Below are 24,337 nucleotides of genomic sequence, written 5' to 3'. Positions count from 1 at the left end.
TTTTCTTTTTCCACTTGAACATTTTTTTTACTGTCTATGCAACAAAGAAAGCAGTGATTGTGTCACAAGCTCAGCTTTTCCTGATTACACTTTTTGAACATACAATTGCCAAGCAACACACATTTCGGAGGGTTCAAAGTCTTTAGTCTTTTTTTTTTTCCTCTTTTGTGTTTTATATCTTTAATTCAGGTCCCATAATCTGCTGAGAAGGAGCTGGTTCTTTTGAGTTTAGAGCTGCTGCAATTCTGCTGGTTTATCAGGACTGATTTATTTTTTTTACAAAGTCAAGGTCGAGAATGCAAAAAAACCCTCAGAAAAACGAACACCATAAAAGAGTTGAAAAAACACCTGGTTCAGAACGGTTTGGTCTGAAAGACTTAATCTCCCTCTTTCAATGTTGTAAATACTCAAGGAACAGATCTGTCGATATATATATTTATAAATATATACACATATACATATTAACAAAATAGAGCTTTATGTTATAAAGCATTCGTGTAGGTAATCATTCTACGTGGGTGATCCTTCCTCGATCTGGTCAAGGAGATCCTTGTCTGTTCATTTCCTGCAGGGGAGTGAGCTCGCACATCATACACTTTATGGCTATAAGATACCTGCGGTCACCAATCAAAGCAAGCTCAGAGGAGGAGACATCAGACTTCAGGGAACAGGAGGATAGATTCATTTGAAAGTTGGGTCACCCGGTCAAAACGACAAACATTTAATTGCTTACTTTTCTTGATTAAAATTGGCAGCATTCTTTTAAAAAACAAATCAGGTAATTTTGGCTCAGTTTTAACAGAAAAATCAACAAGGGTGAAGTTTCTTTACGCTTATGTTGACAACTCATGAACAACCGACAAACGAGCATGATTTTTCCCAGGATATAAATACTGTAAACTGAGCTTGAACTGGCAGTCAATACTGTCCACCTGGGTATACGTAATAGTACAGGCCACCTCAGTGATAATAAAACAACAAGCCAATAGGTGACACTGAAGTTATTGCTACTTTTCACTTTTAACAAGCACAGACACTGAGGTTTTGTCTGATCAAGAGGAACATCGACGATAACAACGCTGTGAGAAAGTGCCATCTTTTTTTCTTTTTTTTGTCTGATTAAATACTTGTAGAAAAATTCAAGTAATGTTGCAGCGCTGCCTCTTTTCCACTAGAGGGAGCTCACAGCTCTCAAACAGGCGCCACGTCCTCTCGCTCGCTCTATCTTATCCATACTGACTGTAAAGTAAAGTTTGTAGTCCTGCTCATCACCTGAACCTGACTCTTTGTCTATGGAGTCTTGGTGGTGCCACAAGAATAATTAAGGTCCTTTTTTTCCAGACTACTTCATTAATATGCAACCAAATTAACAAAAAAAAAAGAAGCAGAAATCAGATCTGAACAGCTGGCCAATAAGTGATCCAGCTGCTGCTCTGTAGGTTAGATTAAGTGACACTTTAAATGTGATCATAAACTGTATATGTTAAATCAGGAGGGAAAAAAATCATAGTGAGAAAAAATATGAGGCACAACCAAAAGAAAAAAATAAATGAAATCAATAATGAGAACTTCTTGACAAATTGAATTATTTTGATTATTTTTCTTTACTTTTCTGATGCATCCCTGACCCTGATATGCAAATCAAATTCATATTGTCTTTTAATTTGTTCATTCATTAGAATTCATCCCAATAAATGATTATTGAAGTGGCACACTCAAGACTCCACGCAGCTCAGACCATCTCAAGTTTATCTAAGGATAAGGAAAACACAGTGTTCAGGGTTTTTCTTTGTTTTGTTCCTCTTCCAGGTTCAGATAGTGTCAAGGTGCTTATGAAAGTGGTGAATATGCAGATACAGAAAGACGATCCTTGATCTAATTTGCAATCTAACAGTCCTTTTCTCACATCATTCTCAGCGGTAACTAACAATAACCTTGACTTTAAGCTCAGCTTTGCTCAAAACGCTTCTGAATGAGGGCCGATGGCTGTTTGTTGTCAGTCGGTAAAGGGCGATCAAACAAGCGCACAATGACTATCAAATATCTGAATAGAGAGGGGGGGTGGGGGGGGACGTGGACGGTACTCCAGTCCAGGAAAATATTACAGCAGATCCACATCTCACAAACACTTGATTTAAAAAAGGTGTCAGATCTCTTTAAGCTGTATCAACATGCACCCGCTCTGTGGACAATCTTTGGAAATGCACTTGATGCATAGTTTTGCAGCAGCTGCAGCATTTAGAGAGAAGGAGAGGAGGAGGAGGAAAACAAAAGCAGAATATGGGCATAAAGCATATTTATACACAACATGGAGATATTTAACATTTCAGTTCCACTTGAATGACACTTGGTTGTCCAGAGAAGTGCAGAGAGAGAGCGTGTGTGTGTGTGTGTGTGTGTGTTTCACATCCATCTGAGGAGGAAAACAATTTGGGCATTCCTGATTGGGCCCGGGGCCAAATTCCACCTCAGAGGTCGGTTACATCAACGTTAGCTCTCTGTTTTTTAGGAACCCGACTCCGCTGTCATGAGGTTAAGTGCCAAGTAACAAACAAATAAACAAATAATGGCTCTGCTGCAACGACGAGCACTCCTCCCGCATACTTTAAATGAGTGTCGAGAACTGAAGGTCGGAGGGATGGAAACAGAGGTAATCGTGCATCGCTGCTGTTGAAATCAAAAGTGAAAATAATGTCAATACTGTATACGGTTGTAACTTTCTGTACAGGTAGATATGAGGTGTTTTTCCAACAAGAGAAAAAAAAAATAACAAAGCTAACACCCGCTGCGTTGAGCAGAGGGATTTGTGAGTGTGGAGGTGTAAATGGTGTGCTGAAATTCACATGAAATGAGACGCGGAGAGGCAGGAGAAGGGACGGAAAAGGGAGCTCAGAGGACGGTGATATATATTCCCACCCAACACCACCACCACCACCACCCCCCAAACAGATGAGCTCGCTTTCCAGCCATCAGAGTTTGTTGTGAAGGTTGCAACAAGAGGCCGGTTGTCTGAAAGAGGATGACAGAAGTCGTTTTCCCGCGGCCTGCTGGTAGCCTTTCAGAGCATCATGTAGCATCGAGCTTAAATCACAGCGGCCTGCACCATCCCACGTTTCGCAGAAGGACTTGCACGCGACGAGCTCCCCGGAAAAACTCTCGTTGGATCAGCTGACCGAAAGTGAACTGAAGGGCTGATTGGTGAACTAATACGTCGTCCTCCCCCCCCCCCGCCCCAACCCCCCCCCCCCGATGTTGCACAGTGCTAACAGAGTAAGACATGGTTGTATTTGTTGGGCAGAGACCTGAGGTTTTGTTGAGCACTTGCAGTCTTGTCTAACTCCAGAAAAAGCTCACACTTCAAGAGAAAAAAACGAAACAAAAAAAAAAACAGCTAGTGCAAGACCTGACGTGTTCAAGTCGAGTCAGTCAGGAGTTCCTTTAAGCAGACGTGCTCCCGCCCGTCCCCCTCCCATCCCCTTCCCGCCAACCACCGTCGCCGTTCCCTCCCCGAAGTTAAGTTCAGTCCTGAAAGAGACGGAGAGAGTCCTCAGGTCTAGTCCAGTCTAGACAGCCCGAGGCTCTCCCAGTCCACGATTGTCCCGATCACAACGCTGAGTGTCCAAACATGACATCACCGCTGTTTTTGTTTTTTTTTTTAGTTTTCTTTTTTTGTCGCTTGTTTTCTTTAATATACCTGCAAGCATAACTGTGGGTGTTAAAAACCTGATCATCTCTGCTTTTTCTTGTCAGGAAAAGCAAGGATGAAAACGATGGCTCAATACGTTTCATTTGTCCTCTGTCCGACCTCATTTCAGTCCACTCGTGTCGCCGTGTGATTTTTCTTATATATATATTTCTTATTTATATATTTTTACAAGGTATAAAACAGACCCATAGACATGATGAATTCATTGTTTTGAAACACATCAAAAGGGAGCCAAGGAGAGGAGGGCGCGAGGGAGGGAGAGGGTCTCCATTCAAAGTCATGACGGGATGTGGGAAAGGGAAAAAAAAAAAAAAAAAAAAAAAAGAGGACCCCACTCCCCGTCCAGGTCTGAGTGGGAGACACGAGGGAGGAGGGAGGAGAGCTCAACCCCCTCCGCTATTATGTCATTTGATGAGGGGCTTCTAGCATCTCCATGAGGAAGGTGTCGATGGGCGTGTCGCCGATGAGCTTGAAGAAGAACAAGTGCTCCAGACACTTGAGGCCGATGGAGCGTAGCGCCGGTAACCGCAGCAACAGCTTGGCGAATCTGTCACAACACAAGACAAAGAAATGAGACACAAAGACAAAGACAGTATTATACATGTGAGAGGACGAGGGAGGGACGATACTGAAGAAAAACAATCTAGCACACATACAGAGCCTTCAGTGTAATGAGGAGCTGTCACGTACTGGGCCCCGAGAGCCACTCGAATGAACAAATTCATCCTTGAATGACACATACACGTTATTCAATGATACTTTCTCCACTCATAAGGGGTCATATGAGTGTGTACAGACAGTCATTCTGCACAGAGTGGCTTACTTATTAAGAATTATCCAGCTGTTGTCTGAATGAGCAAATCAAGTGAAATATAATATATTGGAAACGAATAAAATCTTTTGTTCTTGAGTTGTTTTTAATTGTATTGGCACATTTTGACAGAGACAACAGTTCAGTAGCTGTAACAGCAAAACGTTGGACACTTCTTTCTCATGGCAGCAATCAGGGACTTTATGCAGCTCGCCGTCCAGGTGAATAACAGATTAGAGCTGCTGACATTACCTATTGTATAATCGCACCCACCTTCCATAAAAAGTAATGGGCCGCTCTGCTTTTTAAAGACTTTATTAGCCTCTAACTACAATGCTGTCACAGTGCAGCGCTGCTCACATGGCACAACTTTGGCAGCTGTTAATAAGATTTCTAATCGCTTCTACTGACACCACTCACTCTGTTGTTTGCCTGCTAATTTCAAACAGCAGTACAACTTGAGGCTCCACTGTGTCTATTTGTTTTCTTGCCTCAACACTTTTGTGAATGAAACTTGCCCATAAATTGAACAGAAAGTGTAATCTTGTATAGAAATTCATTATGCAGATAATCAAATATCAGAACCGTTTCCACTGATCAGGCAGAAACTATTTATTTATGACAAGTTTGTGCAATTAGGAGAGTTTGGGTAGAGAATTTTTAAGAGTTTAGAATAAAAACACAAAATTTCCTGCATGAGGCCCCTTGTCTTTACTTCTCTTGACACCTGTGAGCTTATTTTCAGACTTTTCTGGCATCCAAGCAGCTAATTGTCAGGAAAGCAAAGTGAGTTTACAACATGTCATAGATGGGAAGTGAATGGAAAAAAATATTTAAAACATGTTTTGCTGCAATCTCATTAATCCAATATGCAATTTAAACACCTTAGGATAGTGAGGAGAAAAACTATATTAAGACAACAAATGAGCAAGAGCAGGATGCACACGACCATCTTTGTTGGGTGAAAAAGCACATCTGTGTGAGGAATCACTCACATCTGTTAACAGGTAACCAAGGTGACTGTAATGATGAAAATGATTGGGTATGTGGATACAGACATGTATTTCTCCATGTGTGGTTTGCAGTGTTACGCTCACAGTCGTTTCTGTGTTTTGTATTCATACCTGCCAGGCTGCTCGGGGTACTTCTGTTTGCAGTAGGCCTCTAAAGATGCATACACTTTCTCTCTCAGAGCTTCTACCTCACTGGGGTTTGATAAACCTTTAGAGTCTGTGGAGACACACACACACAAATGATATTAAAAAAAATAATCAACAACAACAGCAGCTATGGAAAAGGGGACAAAACCTATGCTTAAATAATGCATTTTCTATCCAGTCCTGCCTCTGCAGTCAGATCGGTGTATGAGGCTCACTAACCTAAAGGTTGAGGTTTAACCCCGCAGACTCACTGTGGGCATGTGTCACCACATTCTGGGTTAGTCCAATTAGGACTGGAGGTGGACTCATATTTGATTAACGACATAAACACATTGCTGATTAACATTTCTGAGGAACAAAGCATTGCACAATTGATCAACAATGAATGAACATTCATTGTTAATGACTGGACTTGATGGCACAGTGTGGGAAAGGAAGGACTGAGGGCCTTTTTAGCCTCGCTGTCGGCTCCACCAACCCAAACCCAAACCCCACCCCCCACACTTTGCTTTCTCAGTCAGACGAGCCTAGTGAACCCCTAATTAACAAGGAATCAGGCCGAGAAGTGAACCGGGGCCAGTGGGCCTGGATGTGACCTGAACAAAATGTGGAACACAGAGGATCAGTGTGTCTGGGGTGAACAGATCCACAGTGGCCCCCAGAGGGGCACTTTCAGTGCCATGTGGATGAGGTTTTAAATACAGAACAGCACACGGATGGCAGGCGGGACACATGCCACGGTGAGATCATTAAATAAAACTTGCTTTGGCAGGAGAACGTGAAAAAAAAAGAGCAAAAAAAAAATCACATGGGGGTGTCAGATTATAAAATAAACAAGAATTAATTGGTTTACCTTCAGCACAGTCATTAATCAAATATGTGCCGTATCAGCTTTTATTTTGCGCAGAGGGGGAAGTACATCAGTTTTACAAGTCACAAGCCAGTCTCAGTTTCTCAAGAGAAGACCAAAGTCAAGTTCAAAGACAACAAAGGCAAGTCAAAAGCCTGTTCCCAATTCTCGAGCTACAATAATGAGGTCAAGCTGAGTCACCAGTCCAAGACCTAAAGCGATAGTCCACCTAAAATCTCAAAATTTACACCCAAATCTCTTCAGTTAGCTGAACACACTCCTGAGCTCACGTCGGATTCAGTCATTTCCACGGGATCTCAACAGTGATTTTCTTTATTTTTGCTACCGCATCTCCTCCATCTGCATGCTGAGTACACTCCAGACATACGCCTTGAATAGACTGCTTCTGTGCACTGCTTTTCGAAGCTATAAAGCTCCACCTGAAGTGGTGCACTTATCCGCATTTTGGTGAAAATATGAATGTTTGCAAAAAGCTTCAAATGCTGATGGGCAGTTGAGAAGTGGATAATGCTGCAGGGGTGAACTGACAAGTTTCTCCAGATATGTTGGTACTTCCCTCCCCAATGTGAATCTAGTTTTTTGTTGTTGTTGTTGTTGTTTTTAAAATGAGCTGGAGGAGACAGTTCCATACTCAAATGCAGATTTTAGGTGGAGTTTCATTAAGCTTCCTTAAATGAGTCATATTCTATTCTAGCAATATTAAGGTCAGTTGAATGTTGTTTTTCTTGGTTACTGCTTAAAACAGTAGCAGCCCTACAGCACATTAAGATCTCTGAACTCAAAGAATTGTTCTCTCAGACCTGGAAATATTTTGGGGATGCTTAACATGTAGCTTGGCACCCATTTAAGCTGCGGATGAAATCTCAAAACTGCAAACCCAAAACTCAAATCATGGCCAGGATTCATGTTCTGGTTTCACTTTCCAGACATGTCACTGATTGTTAGCCGGTCGTTTGGGTTCAAAGTGTATTGAAACTAGGATAAAAAGACGGTGAGTGGCAGCATGTGCTCTTTGAAAACCCACACATTTTTGGAACACTTAATTCACAGCTTCTTTAAGCTGCTGCAACAAATGAAAGCTTGCACACGGTGATAGTTACCTGGGTTGAAAAGGACTATAGCTCGAAGGCACCCCAGTTCTGTCTTATCCATCTGCATGTCCCTCATCTTTGACACCAGTTCTGTGAGCACTCTGCACAATGGAGACACACACAAAAAAGAAACAAAGTCAGAGATTTGGATCATTCGACATCAGCTTCTCTAATCCTTCTTGGATAGTAGACCATTTTTTATTTTAAACTAACAAACCAACGAGTGCCAGAAAAGTTAACATCACCATTTGAGTCTAATTGGTACATTTTTGGAAATGACACACTACGCTTCATGTGAATTATCCAGAATCCAGACCCGGGACATTGAAAATATGGTTTAACTACTATCCAGCTCAAATCTATTTAAAAACAAATACACACAAGCGTACCCTCAGCCCACATAGGCATCGTTAGATCAGTGGAAAAGTTTACAACCCTGCAAAGCAATTATATTTAGTACATGGTTTTCATAAAAGAAAAGCCACAGAGTAAACACAAGCTGTAATCTAACACCAGCACTCCCACTGTCTGTGTGAGACGTCACTGGTGGGAGTGTCAGCGCGTGGAGCCGCTCGAACTCCTCACCCCTCTTTGACTCGGTCACACCCTCTCCTCAGCCGCTCTTTATTTTCCCTCTCGCTCCGTTTCTACCCACCCCCCCTCTCTCCACTTGGATAGTAAAGTCAATTGTGGCTCTTAGCTCATTCTAATTCAATTTGCTCCGAGGAGGAACAACAGAGAGAGAAAAGAAGAAGAAAAAAAGAAAGAAAGGGAAAAGACAAGTATCAAGCGTTTAAGTTAATCAGTCTCTTCATTCGTACGCTGAAGAAAAGAGAGAGGGGAGTGGATGAAGAAACTATCAGTTCTCTGTCTTAATGCATGCGGCAGTTAATGGCCAGAGATGGAATATGTCCTGTGGCTGTGAACGCTCAGCACTGAGCACAGAGGCTGCTGATCAGAGGAGCAGAGGCACGAGGAAAGAGAAGAAGATTATTCAAAGATATGCTGCTGTTAATGAGGCTTTGATGGCAGCGCCTGATAAATTATCTAAGCAATTAACTGATGGCCACAATGGGCGACGAATAAATATAAAACAAACCTCAAAAAATCTCATATATATTTGGCTTGTATCTTTTCTAAACTTTCCAAATGGTGGATGTCAGTTCAGCTCAAGGTGTGATGCTGCTGAACAGACACTGCAGACTCATGTGAGATTTCAGTCTGTCAGACAGCCAGAAAGTCAATAACAGTCACCAGGGTGGTTCCTGCACACACCCGGCTTCACAGTGAGTGACTTGGGCATGGATTTTTTTTTCAACATTTTTTGAGCAGTTCTATTTCTGTGTGACCCCTGATGCACACGGGTGTACATATTTAATATACTGGAGTCAATCAATAGTTCCTGTGCTGCTTTCATGAGGCACACTTTCAGTCTAGGTTTAAAATTTCCGGGGAAGATACCTTATGTAACCAGCTTCTAATGAAAACATCTTCATCGAGTTGTAACTATTTTTTTTTTACTTTATTAGTAGTTAATGCTTTATAGTGTAAGAAAACAGTAATAAGCTGGAGGCCTGTTATGCTGCCAGAGTACTTACTTACACATACTTAATTTTGGCAACTGGGAAGCAACTAGTTATTGTTATCAATGGCTTATCAATGATAGATAAATCATTCATTAAAACATGGCAACAGCCTCTCTCTTTCTAACGTAACATTTATAATAAAGAGTCTATATGTATACAATATTTACCAAATCAAGTGTGTTTTATAGATACGTCATAAGAGGCATTGATCTTAAGAGCCTTGAGTCTTAAGAACTACCTAAAAAGACTTGTGTCCACTTGAGGCTGGCTACAGGACAAGTTAGTCTCCATATGCCCCCATGTTAAAATGTCCAAATTCCCATCAGAAACATGTTTACAGCAAAAAAAATATTTTGGTCTCTCTAACTAATGTTCCTGTTCATGACAACGGTATTGACTCTGAATTTCTATCTAACTCACCTGTTCAAATTGTATTGAGGCGTAAAGTTTTGATTAATAACAGTGTGGCCATTTTCACTGACAGGTGGGTGCCATTACAGGGGGCTTATTTGAGCACCATTCAGCCCACCTTTGGTCCATGATCCATGTCTTTGTCCATTTTTAGGTTAGCTTCAGGAACCTATGAGTGGTGTCTTTATATGATCATTGGTGAAAACCTTGCAACCAAGAAGTTGGTTAGCAAGAACTATAGTTATTAACTTAAGGTATTGAGTACGCATCAGGTTATACCATTTATTATTTTGATTTATACCACCAGAAATAAGCCATTTAAAAACTAATTTATAAACCAGAGAGAGAGCTAATGCTGCCAGAGTTTTTTTCACAGCCTGGTAACCCAAGTTATACTTATTAATGTCTGATAACTGGGCTAAAAAACACTAATAAAGCTGCTGGTTACAATTTATAAACCACTTATGAAATATATTTTATTATAAAACAGGAGCTAAATATGATTATTGGTAGCTGCAGCTTGCACAAAGTTTAGTAACATGGGAATAATGACCTGTCAAAGATTGCTCCCACTCCGGCGCTATGGGCACTGTTGCGGTGGACGTGCAGCCCGGTCGCCAACAGGATCCCGTCTTTAATCGCTATCGAGCGGTGCGAAAATGATGCGATGAGGAGTTCATTCCAACCTGCAGTAGAGACGGGAAGAGGGATCGAGGAGAAAAGTATGAAGGGAAGAAAAAAAACAAAAAAACAAATCCCAGTACAAAAGTTCACTCAGCATCCAAGCAAAATGAAACTAACAACAAAGAGGGAATTCCAATGAATCAATTAAGCTGTGCGACAAAAAAAACCTGCAGCTTTCTCATGCACCGGCATCAGGTTATTACTAAGACATTTGAATCATGCTTTCTGAAGAGACAAGCGTGTAAAAAGGGATGAACTGCGCCTGCCATCACAATAAAGACAACAGGCTTGATGTGCCAAAGCAAGGGCTTGACACAGGGAGCACAGAAGACACAAGACGCTGCCTTTTGAGTGACAGGGCTCCTTTAACTGTTCTGCCTGGCAACACTCGCCTCTTCTCCCCAGAGTTGAGTTGGGTGTGAGACGAGCCGCAATGCTTTTATCTGTGATACAGCAGAACTAAAGCGGTTATTTATAGAAAACCTGAGAGCCGAGAAGAAACGGGCTCTCCAGAATAATGTCTCTCTCTGCTTTGCTGAAGTCTTTCCATCATTGTATGTGCGAAGGATAAGAAATCATGGGAGGATTTTTTTTCAAAATATAGGATGGGTGTGTAATAGCTTTTTTTTTTTCTTTTCTCCTAAAGGTGGATTTAGAATATAATGGTATAATATGAAGTGACAGGCAGGCAACGTGGGCAATGTGTTGGGAGAACCGAAAAGATCTTCCTGCATGTGATGGTAGTGAATTTAATAGAAGTGACAGATGATTCACTGTGTTTTCACGTTGCCGCTTCTGTGATCCTGAGCGGTTGGCTTGCTTTTCCACATACAGCAGATACACGCATGATGGGCTGTGGTGACCTTGGTGGGTCTGACTCTTGTCTCAGTCACATGACCATGAGAGTTAATCATGGTTGTGGCCACGTTAGTCTATTCAAGTTCTCTTTTGCTTTCATTTTCCTACCTAGAGAAAGATCTAAGCATCTGAGATTAAGTGTGTTTTCTCATAGAATGGTTGTTTCAACAGCTGCCTATAGTCTAATGGGTATAATCTAAATTAAAGACCCTTAATAGTGCCATTTTAACACAAAACACATATAAATCAATGGTTATTTAGCTGGCAGTCAACAACAATGATTCTGGTCAGCCATTAGCAGGCTGTCTGGAAGCTGTGGCTGTTGAATTGTAAAGGTGGGAACCACACATGCAGATAGTATGTGTCAAAGATAAAATAACAACAGTTATGGACAAGAGACAACATATTTTAGTATTTCTTAGTAAAAGAAATGGTAAAATATTTCTTTTTCATCCCCACCGTAACCTCAAGACTTGTATCTTATCGGTGGTCTAATCGGCTAATAACTCAAAACATCTGTGTGGTTGTGCAGGGCTTTTAAAAACTGTTCAGTATTTAAAATATCAAAGAGCAAACTAATCTAGCCGCATTTGTTCAAATAATAAAGGCTAGATTAGAGGAGTCATGAGGGATTTGCTAGAGTTTGTGTTTATTTGTATAGTATTTAATCTCAAACCCTTGGTACTGTCATTTTTTTTTCATTAGTCACTATTTGTTAGTTGGTTCTTTTATTAACTTATTTCAGCAAATTTTGACATACCTGCTCGTAGAAGGATGACCTGGTCGTCCAGTGGCAGCTCAGAGAAGTGGGGGATCCTCTTGGCCCACTCCACCAGAGTGAAGAGCTGTTTGTCAGCCGCCTGACAGATATTTGTCACTGGGTCGTTAGGCTGCAGGGAAAAACACGCAGACACAAATCTGGAAGTTAGAAATCCAGGTGATGCATGAAATGAAAAGGTGTCATGTTTTTGTTTTATAGTCTGTGTGTGTCTTTTGGCTAAGAGCCTGGTGTCACGTCGAGCCACCTATCACCACATGCACATTCACGCTTACACGAGTGCTACGCTATGAATAATGTCCTCTGAAGAGAAGCTAGTAGGAAGACAAAACAAACAGTGATTCTGTCCCAGCTCATGGAGGAAATACCTGCAGAGAGCTGCCGGTGAAAAAACGACTTTCACCAAACAGGCTCTTTCTTTGGGGACCTTTTAGCCGACACACAAATCAGCCTTTTGGACAGCTAGTGGAGCTCAAGCAGCCCCTCCTGACACTCTACTGACACTTCACAACATAACAAGCACTAAAGAGCTCAAATAGGACTTTGTTATCAAATTGGGCAGTAGGGATGTAACGATACACTCGACTCACGACTTGATTCGAGTCGATTTTTTCACGATTTTTTAAAATCAAAATGAGCTACAGACAAATTATGACCAAGAAAAATTATCTTTTTATTTGTAGGAAAATAAATCTTTCTTTACAAAAACTCTCAAACAGTTTGTGTTCTTATAAAAAGTCAGAATTTCCACCAGCCACATTTTTTCCCGTGTAAAAAAGACAGATTATGAGAGCAACTGAAATAATTTGATCATTTTATTAACTAAAGCTTTAAATTAATCTTAACAATTAATTAATCTAACAAAAATGATCCTAACATTTCATTACTCATTAACCCTTACATACTATTCAGGGTCTAATATGACCCATTTTTTGTATATAACAATAAAATAAAAACATTAAAACTTGCAAGCAGCATGCGTCAATTTCCACAGAGCACCTCGAGGGGGCGGAAGCCAGACACTGGCAAACTGCCTGTTTGACCAGTGAGAGCACGCGCTGTGCGGGTTCCCATTCGCCAAGAATCGTGATTCATTTTTTCTGTCAACCGATGCGAGTCGTCACACATTTGTACCGATTTTTAATCGTGTCACGATGCATCGTTACATCCCTATTGGGCAGTGATTTATAATGATGTAAATGATTGTGTATAATAATTATTCATATTTACTCACAGTAAAACACATAACTGAGACTTAAGTCCACTAACAGCAACTCTCGGTTCATCTATCAAATTCAGTACAAAAGTCATAGCCAGGTATATGTGTGCGTCTATTCTTATATTCTCAAATACCTTCTAAGAAACATTTTGAAAAGAACAATTTTCATCATTTACTGTGAACATTTCAGAGATGGAATAATACATTTGACTTTGATGAGGGGAAAAAAACAAGCAGTTCTCTGTAATGGACTGAGCTGTCACTGTGCATCATCCATTTAGTGCCTAAAATAGGAACACTGACTAGTTCCTGCATGAAATAAAAAGGTCCAGGTGAGCCTTCAATCGTTCGCCAGCGGGTGGACAGTGAACATGTCTATTCTATCCCTGATTTCACTTCATTAGACTCACTTACGCCTCGAGGAGAGATGAGCATAAAAGCTGGAAGAATGCTGGAAGATGGATCTCACGGCTCATCTATTACTTTAACGTACATTATGTAAGACAGAGTGCATATGCTTTTATGAGGCTTCACTTTGGAGCTTAAATGGCTTTAGTGTTGCTGTGAACGTAGTACGTACACTGCTGCCGTGAAAGGATACTACAGTTAATGGAAAAATGTCCTCTTCATGCAAATATATATTTGATTGCTTGGAATCAAGCAAAACCCTTAACAATGAAAGGAATGAAATGCATGCATGCAAAAACAACAAAGGTATATGAGATGATCATTTCTGTGTGCAACTGAAGCATCAGTCCAAAGACAAGGGCTGCTTGTCCTCAACTGTCTTGATACATCAGATTAGACGGTATTATTCTTTAACCAACAGGGAGTTTGTGAGCAGAAGTGGAATACTAATACAGCACACGTAGAATGTGACTAACACACTAAAATGTAAATCTATCTAGGCAGGGGGGAAAAATCCAAAACAATACTGTCATCTTCTGACGAGTAATTTACCCAAGAGTACATACCCTTGATATGTAAGTGTGTAAACAAAGACTCTGTGCACATTCTTTGCATAATTTTAATTCAAGTAAACATCCTTAAATTCTAAGTATCCCTGTGTGAACTCATAACCCAACAAAAAACTTCTCCCCAACTTCCTTCTCCAAATCCCACCGATCGATGCAAAAAGCTTGGAGGATCCCGACATCAACTGCGGCTCTCGAGAGGAGATTAGTTCAAGATGAAGGGGAAAACATCCCTCCACTCACATTCTCCTCTAATAATAAGCAGGCCAAAGACTATCCCTTCCTCTCCTCCACGTTCCCTCCCTAACGGTGTGAAACTCACACTGACTGCAGAGTATCACAGATATGAAAAACTTACACCAGACACAAAGCCTACACTGTTTTGAAAAGTGCAAGTCTTCCTTTTTTTTTTCCTTCAGAGGGAGAAAGAAAACAGGCATCCTATGAATATTTCAGCATCTGATCTCCGTGGGAGACGTGGACGGCACAGCTCAGCGCGACACTTCTCGTGAGCTGCACTTCCTCTAAAAAAAAAAACACAAACAGATTCAGCTAATTCCTCCAAGGGGCTGCCCCTGCCAAAACAAAGAAAAAACAAAAAAGGGGCTTCAATGTGCCCCGTGGTCGAGCCACCCTTTCTCATAAGAACACAAGTCCCAGGGTTCTCGTTAAACATGGCAAGCCTCATGAATGTTGTATGGCTATCTTAGCTGTGTTTACACTGACCTGGTTTCTTTGCCTCTGTCTGCAGAGATGACAGCAGAGAGGAGCTTACACTCTCCTGCGACAATCCTCAGGCATCACATTACTGTACTTACTGTTCAAGTCACAGAACAGCATTTAGGATGTTACTGGGCCACAATGGAGGAGGCCACTGTAACCTGTGAGGGAATAACCTACACGTATGAAAATCTCGTCTGGGAATACCTCGCAACCTGACTGAAAGAGCTACTTCCCCTTCTTCTACTCCAAAGATTACAGCTGACAATAGGAAGCAAATATACAGGAGGACGATTGGACAAAAACTTAAACTTTAAGAAGAAATTTTGAGCAACTGGATTTAAGCCCCTTTGACTGATTGTGTTTTTCCATTCCTGCAACAAACAACACTGTTTTCAATCCCAGCAAATCAAAGGGTTTATAGGCTCGCACGTTCCACCGCCACGGCCGATCATCCTAGCAACTTGGAGAAATGCCAGGCTTGCATACTGTCCCATGAAATTTTCATCACTTGAGGAGGGAAGACGAAAGATTTGCCTTTCAATTTTTCATTATTCTGCTTGAGCCAGACTATACTAGCGTGACAACCGAGAGAAAATTGGGTACTCATACAGATCAGTATGAAAATGAATTACTCGAGTGCCCCACTTTTTCCGATTGGAAAAAAACAACAACAACAAAAAAAAAAACGTCCTCATATGTTGGACCGTGTATGAATCATCAACTAATTATCGATAACATTCGACAGGAATGCCTCCTGCCTTCGGGGGTGGGGGGGGGGGCATAAGGGATTAAATCTTTATATAAATTAACACACACACAGCGATAGAACAGCCATCCAGAAATAATACAATACATAGAAGTACAGAAACCCCCAGGATTAGTGAATGATAGCATATTCCCCCCTTTCTCCTCCTCTCCAAGAGAAACTCCATTCCTTGCCTGACTGAAGGCAAATTACTAACGCCTGTTTAACTCCTGTTCTAGGTCACCATGAGATAAACACACTTTATACAGGCTGGCCAGACCCCAGCTATTAGACAGTGGCGGAGGCCTATTCATGATGTACACTCATTGCCTGGACCCTGTGATCAATTATAGCATGGGGCAGCGCCTCTCAATGAAGAGCTCACGGGGAGGGGGGTGGACTCAGAGAGAAGGGGAGTCCTTGTGGTCAGGACAGCCTGCATGCCGATGCCCTGCCAAACATTCTGGACTCAAGTCTGGTTAAAGGGTCAGTTCAAAGTGATGTTTTCTTGCTCACTCCTAATTTATACATTCAGTTTTATTTGCCCAGGTTTTAGATACAGTAAGTCTTTCTTTATTATTTTTTTTTTTTTTTCTCCACTTGGAATGCTTAATCCCACCCCATCCCACACCATGCACTGCTGGTCGATTGCGGGTGGCTGCAGACAGACAGCCATGTGCTACATGACACACAGCATTCCCAGCCACTTGTTTCCACCTGCCAGTGATGAACAACAGCAGTTGCTAGTGTAGCGACAAGGACGACCACCCTCTGTGACTTCCCAACATGGCCACCTGTGCTTGCTGTGGAACACCTAATTACCAATATCAGTAATCAAACTGTGTCTTGGCAGGGGTGTGTCGAAACATTTCTCGAGTGTGTTGAGATCTTTGCTGCCACTTCGATACAATGGAGGTAATCTGAGATTTACTGATGGTTCTCGAAGCACTCCACACTGACATTTGAAAAGCTCAAACCTTAATTCCTTTCCGCTGCACTGTGCTGAGGCGGCAGCTAAAGTGTCAGAGGTGAATATCTCAAACATTAATATAGTGTTATTGTGATATTTAAAAATGAAATATTGATATTATGTTAATAAAGTGCCAATAACACTGTTGCCAGTGTTGTAGCTGAGTGTAATTAATTTGCCAAAATACCCAATAAAAGTTAAATTTGATCAATAGTATTTTTTTTTGGTTTGTTTTGTTTGTCAAACTCTCTAGAAATATTGTAATAATACTGTTAGCGTGAATTTGTTTTGCCATAATAATCATGTAATGGAAATCTGACATATCAAAGTATACAAGACCCAAATTATGCATACTGAAAGATACTAGAACTTGGTTCAATGACCCTTTAAATACATACAGGCATTGACATGTACAACTTGTACACTGGTTTAGAATTTGGACAGTTTTGTAGGTTGATGACAAGATATAATCCCAATATGATTCCATTTTAAGTTGATAAGCAATACACTTCTCAGCCCTGTGCGTCCATACACATCAGTGCTGTTCTCATCTCTCTTCAGCAGTCACCGGGCATCGAGGGACAAACCACGGCTGAGCCCAAACACACTCAGTGCATTAGTGTGTCTGAGCTGCCAGCCGCTCCCCCGTGACTCCCCCACAACTCTTTCCCCCTCTCCCTAATGTCAACGCTCATCTCCTACGTTTCCATCTGGCCCCCCAAAATAGCTCCCATTTACTCACATAACAGCCTTCTACCTTTACTTCACAGGACATTTCCCTCCCCCTGAAGCAGATGAATCCCAGAAGAAGTCCTCCCTCCCTCCTCCTCCTTCCTTCAGTCTCACCCGCCTCCTCTTCCTCCTCCTCCCCCCGCCTGCCTCTTTTTGGTAGGCTGCTGCACAGCTCCGCTGTTTCTCATGTTCCAGCAGAATTCCTGAGAAAGCTGAGGCTTTGTGGGATGCTTTCAGGAACAGTCTGCCTGTTGCATTATTCATCACTCTTAGTCTCCTCTGTGTCAAAGACAGCGCACAGTGCCCAGCTGATACTTAGGGGATAGATGAGGAAACTCACAGCTGAGTGTAGTAGCTGGTACAAGGTGAACAGGTAAACTAGCTCTGTGCAGCACAAGCAGTCACCTCCAAAGGGACTAAAAAAGGGAGGACAGTAATCTCACTCAAAATTCATCGACATCTTTCACAGCAGGCAGCAGAGTTTTAACTTTTCCACTGTCAGCCTTAGACTCCACAACAAAAACCTTAGCTTCATCAGCTACAGAGAAAATAAAAATGAAAAAACTTTTCAAAAACGTGTCCAATTTCCAATCTGCATGCCAATCCAAATTGGATTATAGGGACTGTACTTAAAATGAGAAATAACAAAAGTATATATGAGCTGAGATGAAAGATTGCAGACACATTTTAGAGTGTGTTGTTTCTGAAAAAAGGGCTATAGGAGCAACTCAGCTGGAAAAAAAAGGGGGAAAAATGTGGACAATGTTGGGACAGCTCCAGGAAGATTTTGGAAAGCAGAAAATAAACTAGAAGCCATAAGTCATAAATCTGAAGAACATTTTACTTTCTCTTCTGTACAGTGAGTCTTACTGGCAGTAGCGCTGAACATCTTTACAGTTTTATAGTGTATTGTATCATTATAAGAACAAAATAAGACATGGAGTTCTTCCAGGGTAATTACAAAACCGGTAAACTATGCATTAGTACATAGTATACTGTGTAGGGAGACACTTTAATACTACTTAAATGTGCAGGTAATTATATGTCATTGGTCAATGGTAGGTTTTGTAAAACTGTTAAAGTCCCCACATGTATGAGAAAAAGGCAGAAGAGAGGAGGTAAGTAAGTATTCCACTTCATGTCTGCTGATTTTACCTCTAACACCCTATAAAAATGCTTTCATCATGCCAGCAATAATACACAATGAGGTGTTCTGATATATTAAAATAACGGACACGTGTGATGAATGTGAGTCTGGTTATTGTCTCTATCAGGACAGCTCATAGTGTTTTAATGTGCACATATGTATAAAGGCCACACACAGTCTAGAAGAGAAGCTGTATTCAAACTGTCGTCCATTTTTATAGTTAATTTGCAGTCAGAGTAAAGTTATGGTGGTTGAAAACAGAGAATAGTAACCATTTATTTAAATGCAATCCCTGAATAAATACAGACGTAACTATGAGAGGAAAAAATGCTCCAAGATCTAAACAAATCCCCCACTGTGTGTGTGTGTGTTTGTGTCCTTAGGCATGACTATGTACAAAGAGTGATGACTTGTTGCAGAGTGACACAGTATGTCAGGCTTTGCCAAAGAATGTATAAAAATACCAACTCACCGAATTGGATGGCACACCGAGGTTGGTCTCAATGTACGTCTCGGTTTTGGGTTCCACTGCCTGCTCGGCCTCCAGAATCTTCTCCACGGGCATGTCCTCGTTGGCGCAGCTGGTGGATTCTACCTCATTCTCATTTCTGTCCTTGGCTCGTTGGCGCTCCTCCTGAACGGCTGCATGTAACAAAACTGGTTCCGGTCACTACTGCTGTTTTTTGTTTTGTTTTTTTACAATGTCAGTGCATGTTCAAGAGCACATGTACGTTGAAAGAAAGATTCAGCCTTGCAGACTTGGTCAAAATGGTTTTGATTATGAAGATTTTAGTTGAGGGTTCAAAAGAATGTTGTTTGTTTTCTACCTAGCTTCAAGTACTCTATACTGTACAAGTATAAATAAATACATTAAAATTGCATTAATCAACAGTTTTTATGTTGGCAGTCAATTAAATGGCATTGTGTAGTTACACATTGCCAAATTTGGGGTTATTTTAGCCTCTCTTAGCTTATCGTTATGGTTTCACATTTATTGTTTCAATTCACTCAACACTGTTTTAAAAAGCCGTAGGCCGATAGATCAACTGGGCACTACCAGCTAGGTCAGCACCAAAAGGCAAAGTTAGTTACTCGATGACAAAGAAAGTGGAGTTGGTGGATAACAATAGCTTTAAGAGTGAATACTGGATTTACACTCATCTAAATGAATGTAAATATTACTATATGTGGGTTGACATGTTAACAATAACAATTTTGTAACATGATACTATGTATGTGTGTTTTTCCAGTGTGTTTTTAGTTATGTCTGCCACCTAGTGGTCAAACATTTATTAGAGTAGCTTTAATTCTGCAACTTTCAATGTAAATGCATTAAAACAGGTTAAGTAAGAATTTTTTGCCACTGTGAATCCAGCTTTGAGCAAGTCATTTTGTAAAAAAAACGACCAAGCTATGCCAATTGACTTGGAAAGGCAGATGTCTGTTTCAGAAAAAGACGGAACAGCTTCCAACAACAAATCTTCTGTTTGATTAAATGCTTGAATTCTTGCTGATTTTAAGAAAACAAACAGTCCATACTCTGTCACGCTTCAGTAGAGAACCGAATACATAGTTGACACTTGTTCATACATTCAATATACATGTACATGCTTGAGCGTGTGTTTGCTTACCAATCTGGAGTGTATGCATGTGTGAGTGCCTGCTTTAGTCAGTGTGTCTCTGTAAGCCAGTGAATAGTGCATGACCCTCTATGTATTATGCCAGTAAACATATCCAAGAGAGTTCAATCATCAATAATTGCTTCGACAGTGCGCACGGAATTTATTTAGGACCTTAGACCTACATTATGCACGATGCAGCAGCGTGGAAATGTTCAAGGACTTCTCTAAGCTTTCTTATCAAAGAGCTGTGTTTTTCATGCAGTGCTCAATGACAAACAGCCAGCTCCTTTTATACACAAGTCATTTATAGACATATAAATAATGTATCACCTGTCACTCCCTCTTCATGCCATGTGTTGCCGCCAGAACAGCTTAAATAAAAAACCCTGAACACAAATCAATGAAGACTTTGTCTTGTACATTTTTTTTTCCCTCTCATGCTGTGTATTAAAAAAAAAATAAAAAATGGTTAAAGCAAAACCGTGTTGGTTCTGTCATCTGATTGGTTTGGCGAGGAGACACAGGAAATGGTTTGTGTGCTGAGCAGACACCGAGACTCACTGTGGCCAAGGCAAGAGAAACCGCACCTCCACCCTCGAGTAGGGATGGAAAAGATGCATGTGTGTGTGCTTTGTCTTTTCAAAAGGCTATAATTTACTTAATTCAAGACACCGCAGAAAAAAGCACTGTGGCTTTTTGTGAGTTTGTCCTCGGCACATGGATTAATAAAAAGTTCTGGACACAATGTGTTGAATGATAAAGGGCTTTTGGAGATTCAATGTCAGCATGCAAGCTTACATACACACCTGGAGAACCATCCTGCCTCTCACACACACACACACACACACACACACATCACATACTTGGTTTGCAGGATGATCTGTCTTATTACGTTTCCCCTACTCTGGTTTCTATTCCAAGTCCTGAATCAGAGAGGCCGTGGTCTTGTTGGGGGGAGGAAGGGAAGCAGGGGTTGTTAGAGGAGGAGAGGGAAAGGGGCCCCATTTTAGAGGAACTGCTGTCTGGTGGTGGAGGTCAGCCCAAGGGTAGAATACTTGTGTTGGAGTCAGGGAGAGGTGAGGAGGGCTGAAATCATGTTAGCTTTATACCCCCCCCCTCCTCCTCCCCAACCTCCTCCTCTTCTCCTCTCCTGACTGGGAGAGCATAAATTCATTTAATCCTGTTTTTCTGTGGATTCGCTTAGCCTTTTGGGCTACTGCTGCCTTGTTCTCTAACCACAGCCCTCGGGGTGTAGGGGGAGGCTTAGGCAGTACTGTGAGTGAGGCGAAAGGCAGTAAATGATAATATCCTTGAAAGGAGTAAAGTGCCCAACAATGATATAAATAAAAGCAAGCGTGAGGAGAGGCCAAGTAGAGGTCAAGACAAATTGTCCTTGGATGGAATAACCTAAGATCATGTATTCTTCTTGTTCACTGAGCTTAAAACAGTGAAGCTACATCCTTCATGGATATACCTGCACCTGGTTAACACCTGTCACCATCTTTGCTCTGCAGCTCCTCTGTACAGGACATTGCTTAGTATAATTGATGCACTCTATATGGGTATTCTCTAAATACAGTAACCATAACAGTGAGAGGCACTGATTGATTTGTTCAATGTGTGAAAGAGTGCTTAACAGCACTGCTGAGAGTGCTAATATTTTTAACACCCTCGTGGAGTGTTAAAATTCACACCTGACTGCCTGATATTTTCCCCCTCAGATAACCCAGCGCTTCCTTATCGACACTGTAATCTGTCCTCGGAGCTGCTTTATTGTATTGCCCCGTAATCATAGATAGTATTTGCCAACTCAATGTTTATGAATCAGGGTTGCTTTTAGAAAACTACAGAGCAATAAGTGCAGCATCGACAGTTACAGTCTTTATCAATAATGTTGGTGCTAAGGGCTAGTCCCATTCACTGAGAATGTGAAGTGCATGCAAACAATCACGCAATCCATAAAAAGAGAAAGTCTGTGTGAACATGCTTCAGTCTTTATACCGTGTGCCCTGTATGCATGATACATGGCTAAAGTTGAAGATTTTCTATTTATTGTTTTATGCCACTTCTAATTGGGATTTGCACACAGACTGTTCATATTGTCAGCACGTGTCTGATGGAAATGTGATAAAGTCACGTTGCACCTCAATCATGTCAGCTGCATGTTTACTTCAACAGGCCAAAAAAATATTTAACTTCAAGCTTCACTTCTAAAAGCTAAGGATTCATTCAGTGACAATGGGGATTCAGTATAGTCAAGTCAGTTTAAGGATTCTGTGTTAAAGATGTGTAGTACATGCACAGAACAACTCCAGTCAATTGAGATCATATGTTTGTCATTAAATGAATAGTTCTGAGACAATCTTAAGACAAGCCAACTACACTGCTTAGATATCTCTCAGAAAATGATTCATTAGCTGGCCTCCACTGGTGTTCTCTGACTAACCAATGCAGGAACTTCACATGAAAGAGACTAACATCAACAAACAAATGCAATTTTCTTCATATTTTTTTAACTGACTGAGTTCAAAAGTGGAAGCTAAAAGTAGTAGGACTTGGAGCTGTAGCTTCAGTTATGATATTCATGGGAGTCAAACCTTAACCATGTAAATGGTTAAAGTGGAAAATTCTATAATCCCCAGTCTCGACTAAGAGAGGAGAGCGTTTTTGTGCCAGAGGAAGAGTGGTTTGAATTTGCAGGGATGTCTGATTGTTGTATCTTGGAAAAATCCTTTAATGGTAAAATGAAGCCCTTCCTGTCGTAAAACATTCAACGATACACTGGAGTCATTCACTAAATATGCAATGTATGTTGTCAAGAAGCTGTCCAAAGTATCATGAATAAATAACAATGAACTTTGATCTTTGATAATTTTATGGCTGAATTTGACAGACTAGGTGTACTGAAACAGACCCTAAAAAAAGGACATAAAGCCTTTTTGTGTATGAAAGAGATGCCTGTCTCAGTATGACTTTAACTCTTTAACCACATTTACATGGACACTGACAATATGATTATAAAGTGAAATTTTGAGCAATGGCCTGCCCTTCACAACTACATGTTTTGTATCTTTGGCCTCCACCATGCGACTGATTAAATCTCTACATCCATTTGAAAACGGCAGGAGCACTGTGTCCATTCCATCGGTAGCCTTTAATTTGAGGAATGCGGTACACGTTTTCACCGTGCCGTACAATTACAAGACATTATCCAATTTGGACTCTTTGATTAAATTTTGTGTATTGAGTATCCTGCAAAATAAACACAAAAAAATCTTTGTGTTTGTGAAAAGAAGCAGGTTCCCAATAACTAGGTAGGTTGTCACACACAACCTCCTAGTTTACACAAATAATTAGGAGCACAAGAGCACGAGCGGTGACATTCAGGGGATGCCAAGGAGGCAGAAGTTCACACAGTTCCACTGTTATGTTTTTATTTCTCCAGTCTACATCAGTGAACTCCCAGAGGACTGCCTGTTCTCACAAACCCTCACTCTGTTTCCACATCCAGCAATACTGCAACAGCTGAATGCATTATTCCATCCCAAAAGTAGTGCTTGAAGCAGAACATCTTTAAATACAGCAGAGCATAATCATAGCTGCAAGCGCTACTGTAAAATTGGATTGAGGCAGGATGGGGGGAAAAAGTTGCTTTACTTGTAGGAAGCAAGCAGAAAGGGACATCTTCTAACCTGGATGTCATATCCCAGGAGCTCAACATTTGCCCATTGCAGCACTTTAACAAACAAAATCTAATTTTATTCTTTTGAAAGAGCAAAGAAGTGGCTTTGCAAACAAAAGGAAGCACCATTGTTTGCTCCGATTACCAAACTCATCTAAAAGTTATGAGGTTTTGTGCATTTCTACTGCAAACTTTTGTATCTTGCTTGGACGCCACTGAATGAATTAACCTGTAGTCACAGTGAATGCACTGGCATCATTTCAGAGTGCATTCAACTGCAGTTCGAGAACACACCGAACTCAGATTAGTTCAGAGTGTACTGCCAAATAAAGTCAGTCAATCAGCCTGTCCTCTTTAATCGCCTGGGTTCTGAGCAAACGCCTACGACTGCAAAAGCAATTGACAGAGCCGTTGACAGGACCCCAGAGGGTTAAACTGGTAAGTGCACATTGTTAGCAGATTTGAAAGGGATGATCTCATAAAAAATTCCTGTACTGTTACCAAATAGTATACAGGTATTCTGTGTTTTCTGGTCACTACACAAATCCTTCAAAAAGGGCCCTTATT

The 24,337-nt window shown here is 41.0% G+C and overlaps 1 protein-coding gene across 4 annotated transcripts in view; it reads right to left on the bottom strand.

The window, feature by feature from the left end:
- Positions 1-148: 148 nt before the first annotated feature.
- Positions 149-24,337, bottom strand: part of rxraa (retinoid X receptor, alpha a) — a 103,749-nt gene continuing 79,560 nt past the window's right edge. For 2 of the 4 annotated variants that reach the window (XM_019271559.2, XM_019271558.2), the window contains exons 6-11: positions 18,939-19,123; positions 11,939-12,068; positions 10,190-10,322; positions 7,649-7,740; positions 5,642-5,747; positions 149-4,253 (exon numbers count right to left, since the gene is read on the bottom strand). In XM_019271559.2, coding sequence (XP_019127104.1) covers positions 4,106-4,253; positions 5,642-5,747; positions 7,649-7,740; positions 10,190-10,322; positions 11,939-12,068; positions 18,939-19,123 — 794 coding nt within the window. In that variant the 3' untranslated portion in view covers positions 149-4,105. The remainder of the gene's footprint in view (positions 4,254-5,641; positions 5,748-7,648; positions 7,741-10,189; positions 10,323-11,938; positions 12,069-18,938; positions 19,124-24,337) is intronic. The other 2 variants (XM_019271561.2, XM_019271560.2) reach the window with 1 other exon arrangement.

This window comes from Larimichthys crocea, chromosome IV (genome assembly GCF_000972845.2).
Source record: "Larimichthys crocea isolate SSNF chromosome IV, L_crocea_2.0, whole genome shotgun sequence".
NCBI lineage: Eukaryota > Metazoa > Chordata > Actinopteri > Sciaenidae > Larimichthys > Larimichthys crocea.
The sequence above is the reverse complement of the archived record's forward strand: the minus strand, read 5'-3'. Positions and strand labels throughout refer to the sequence as shown.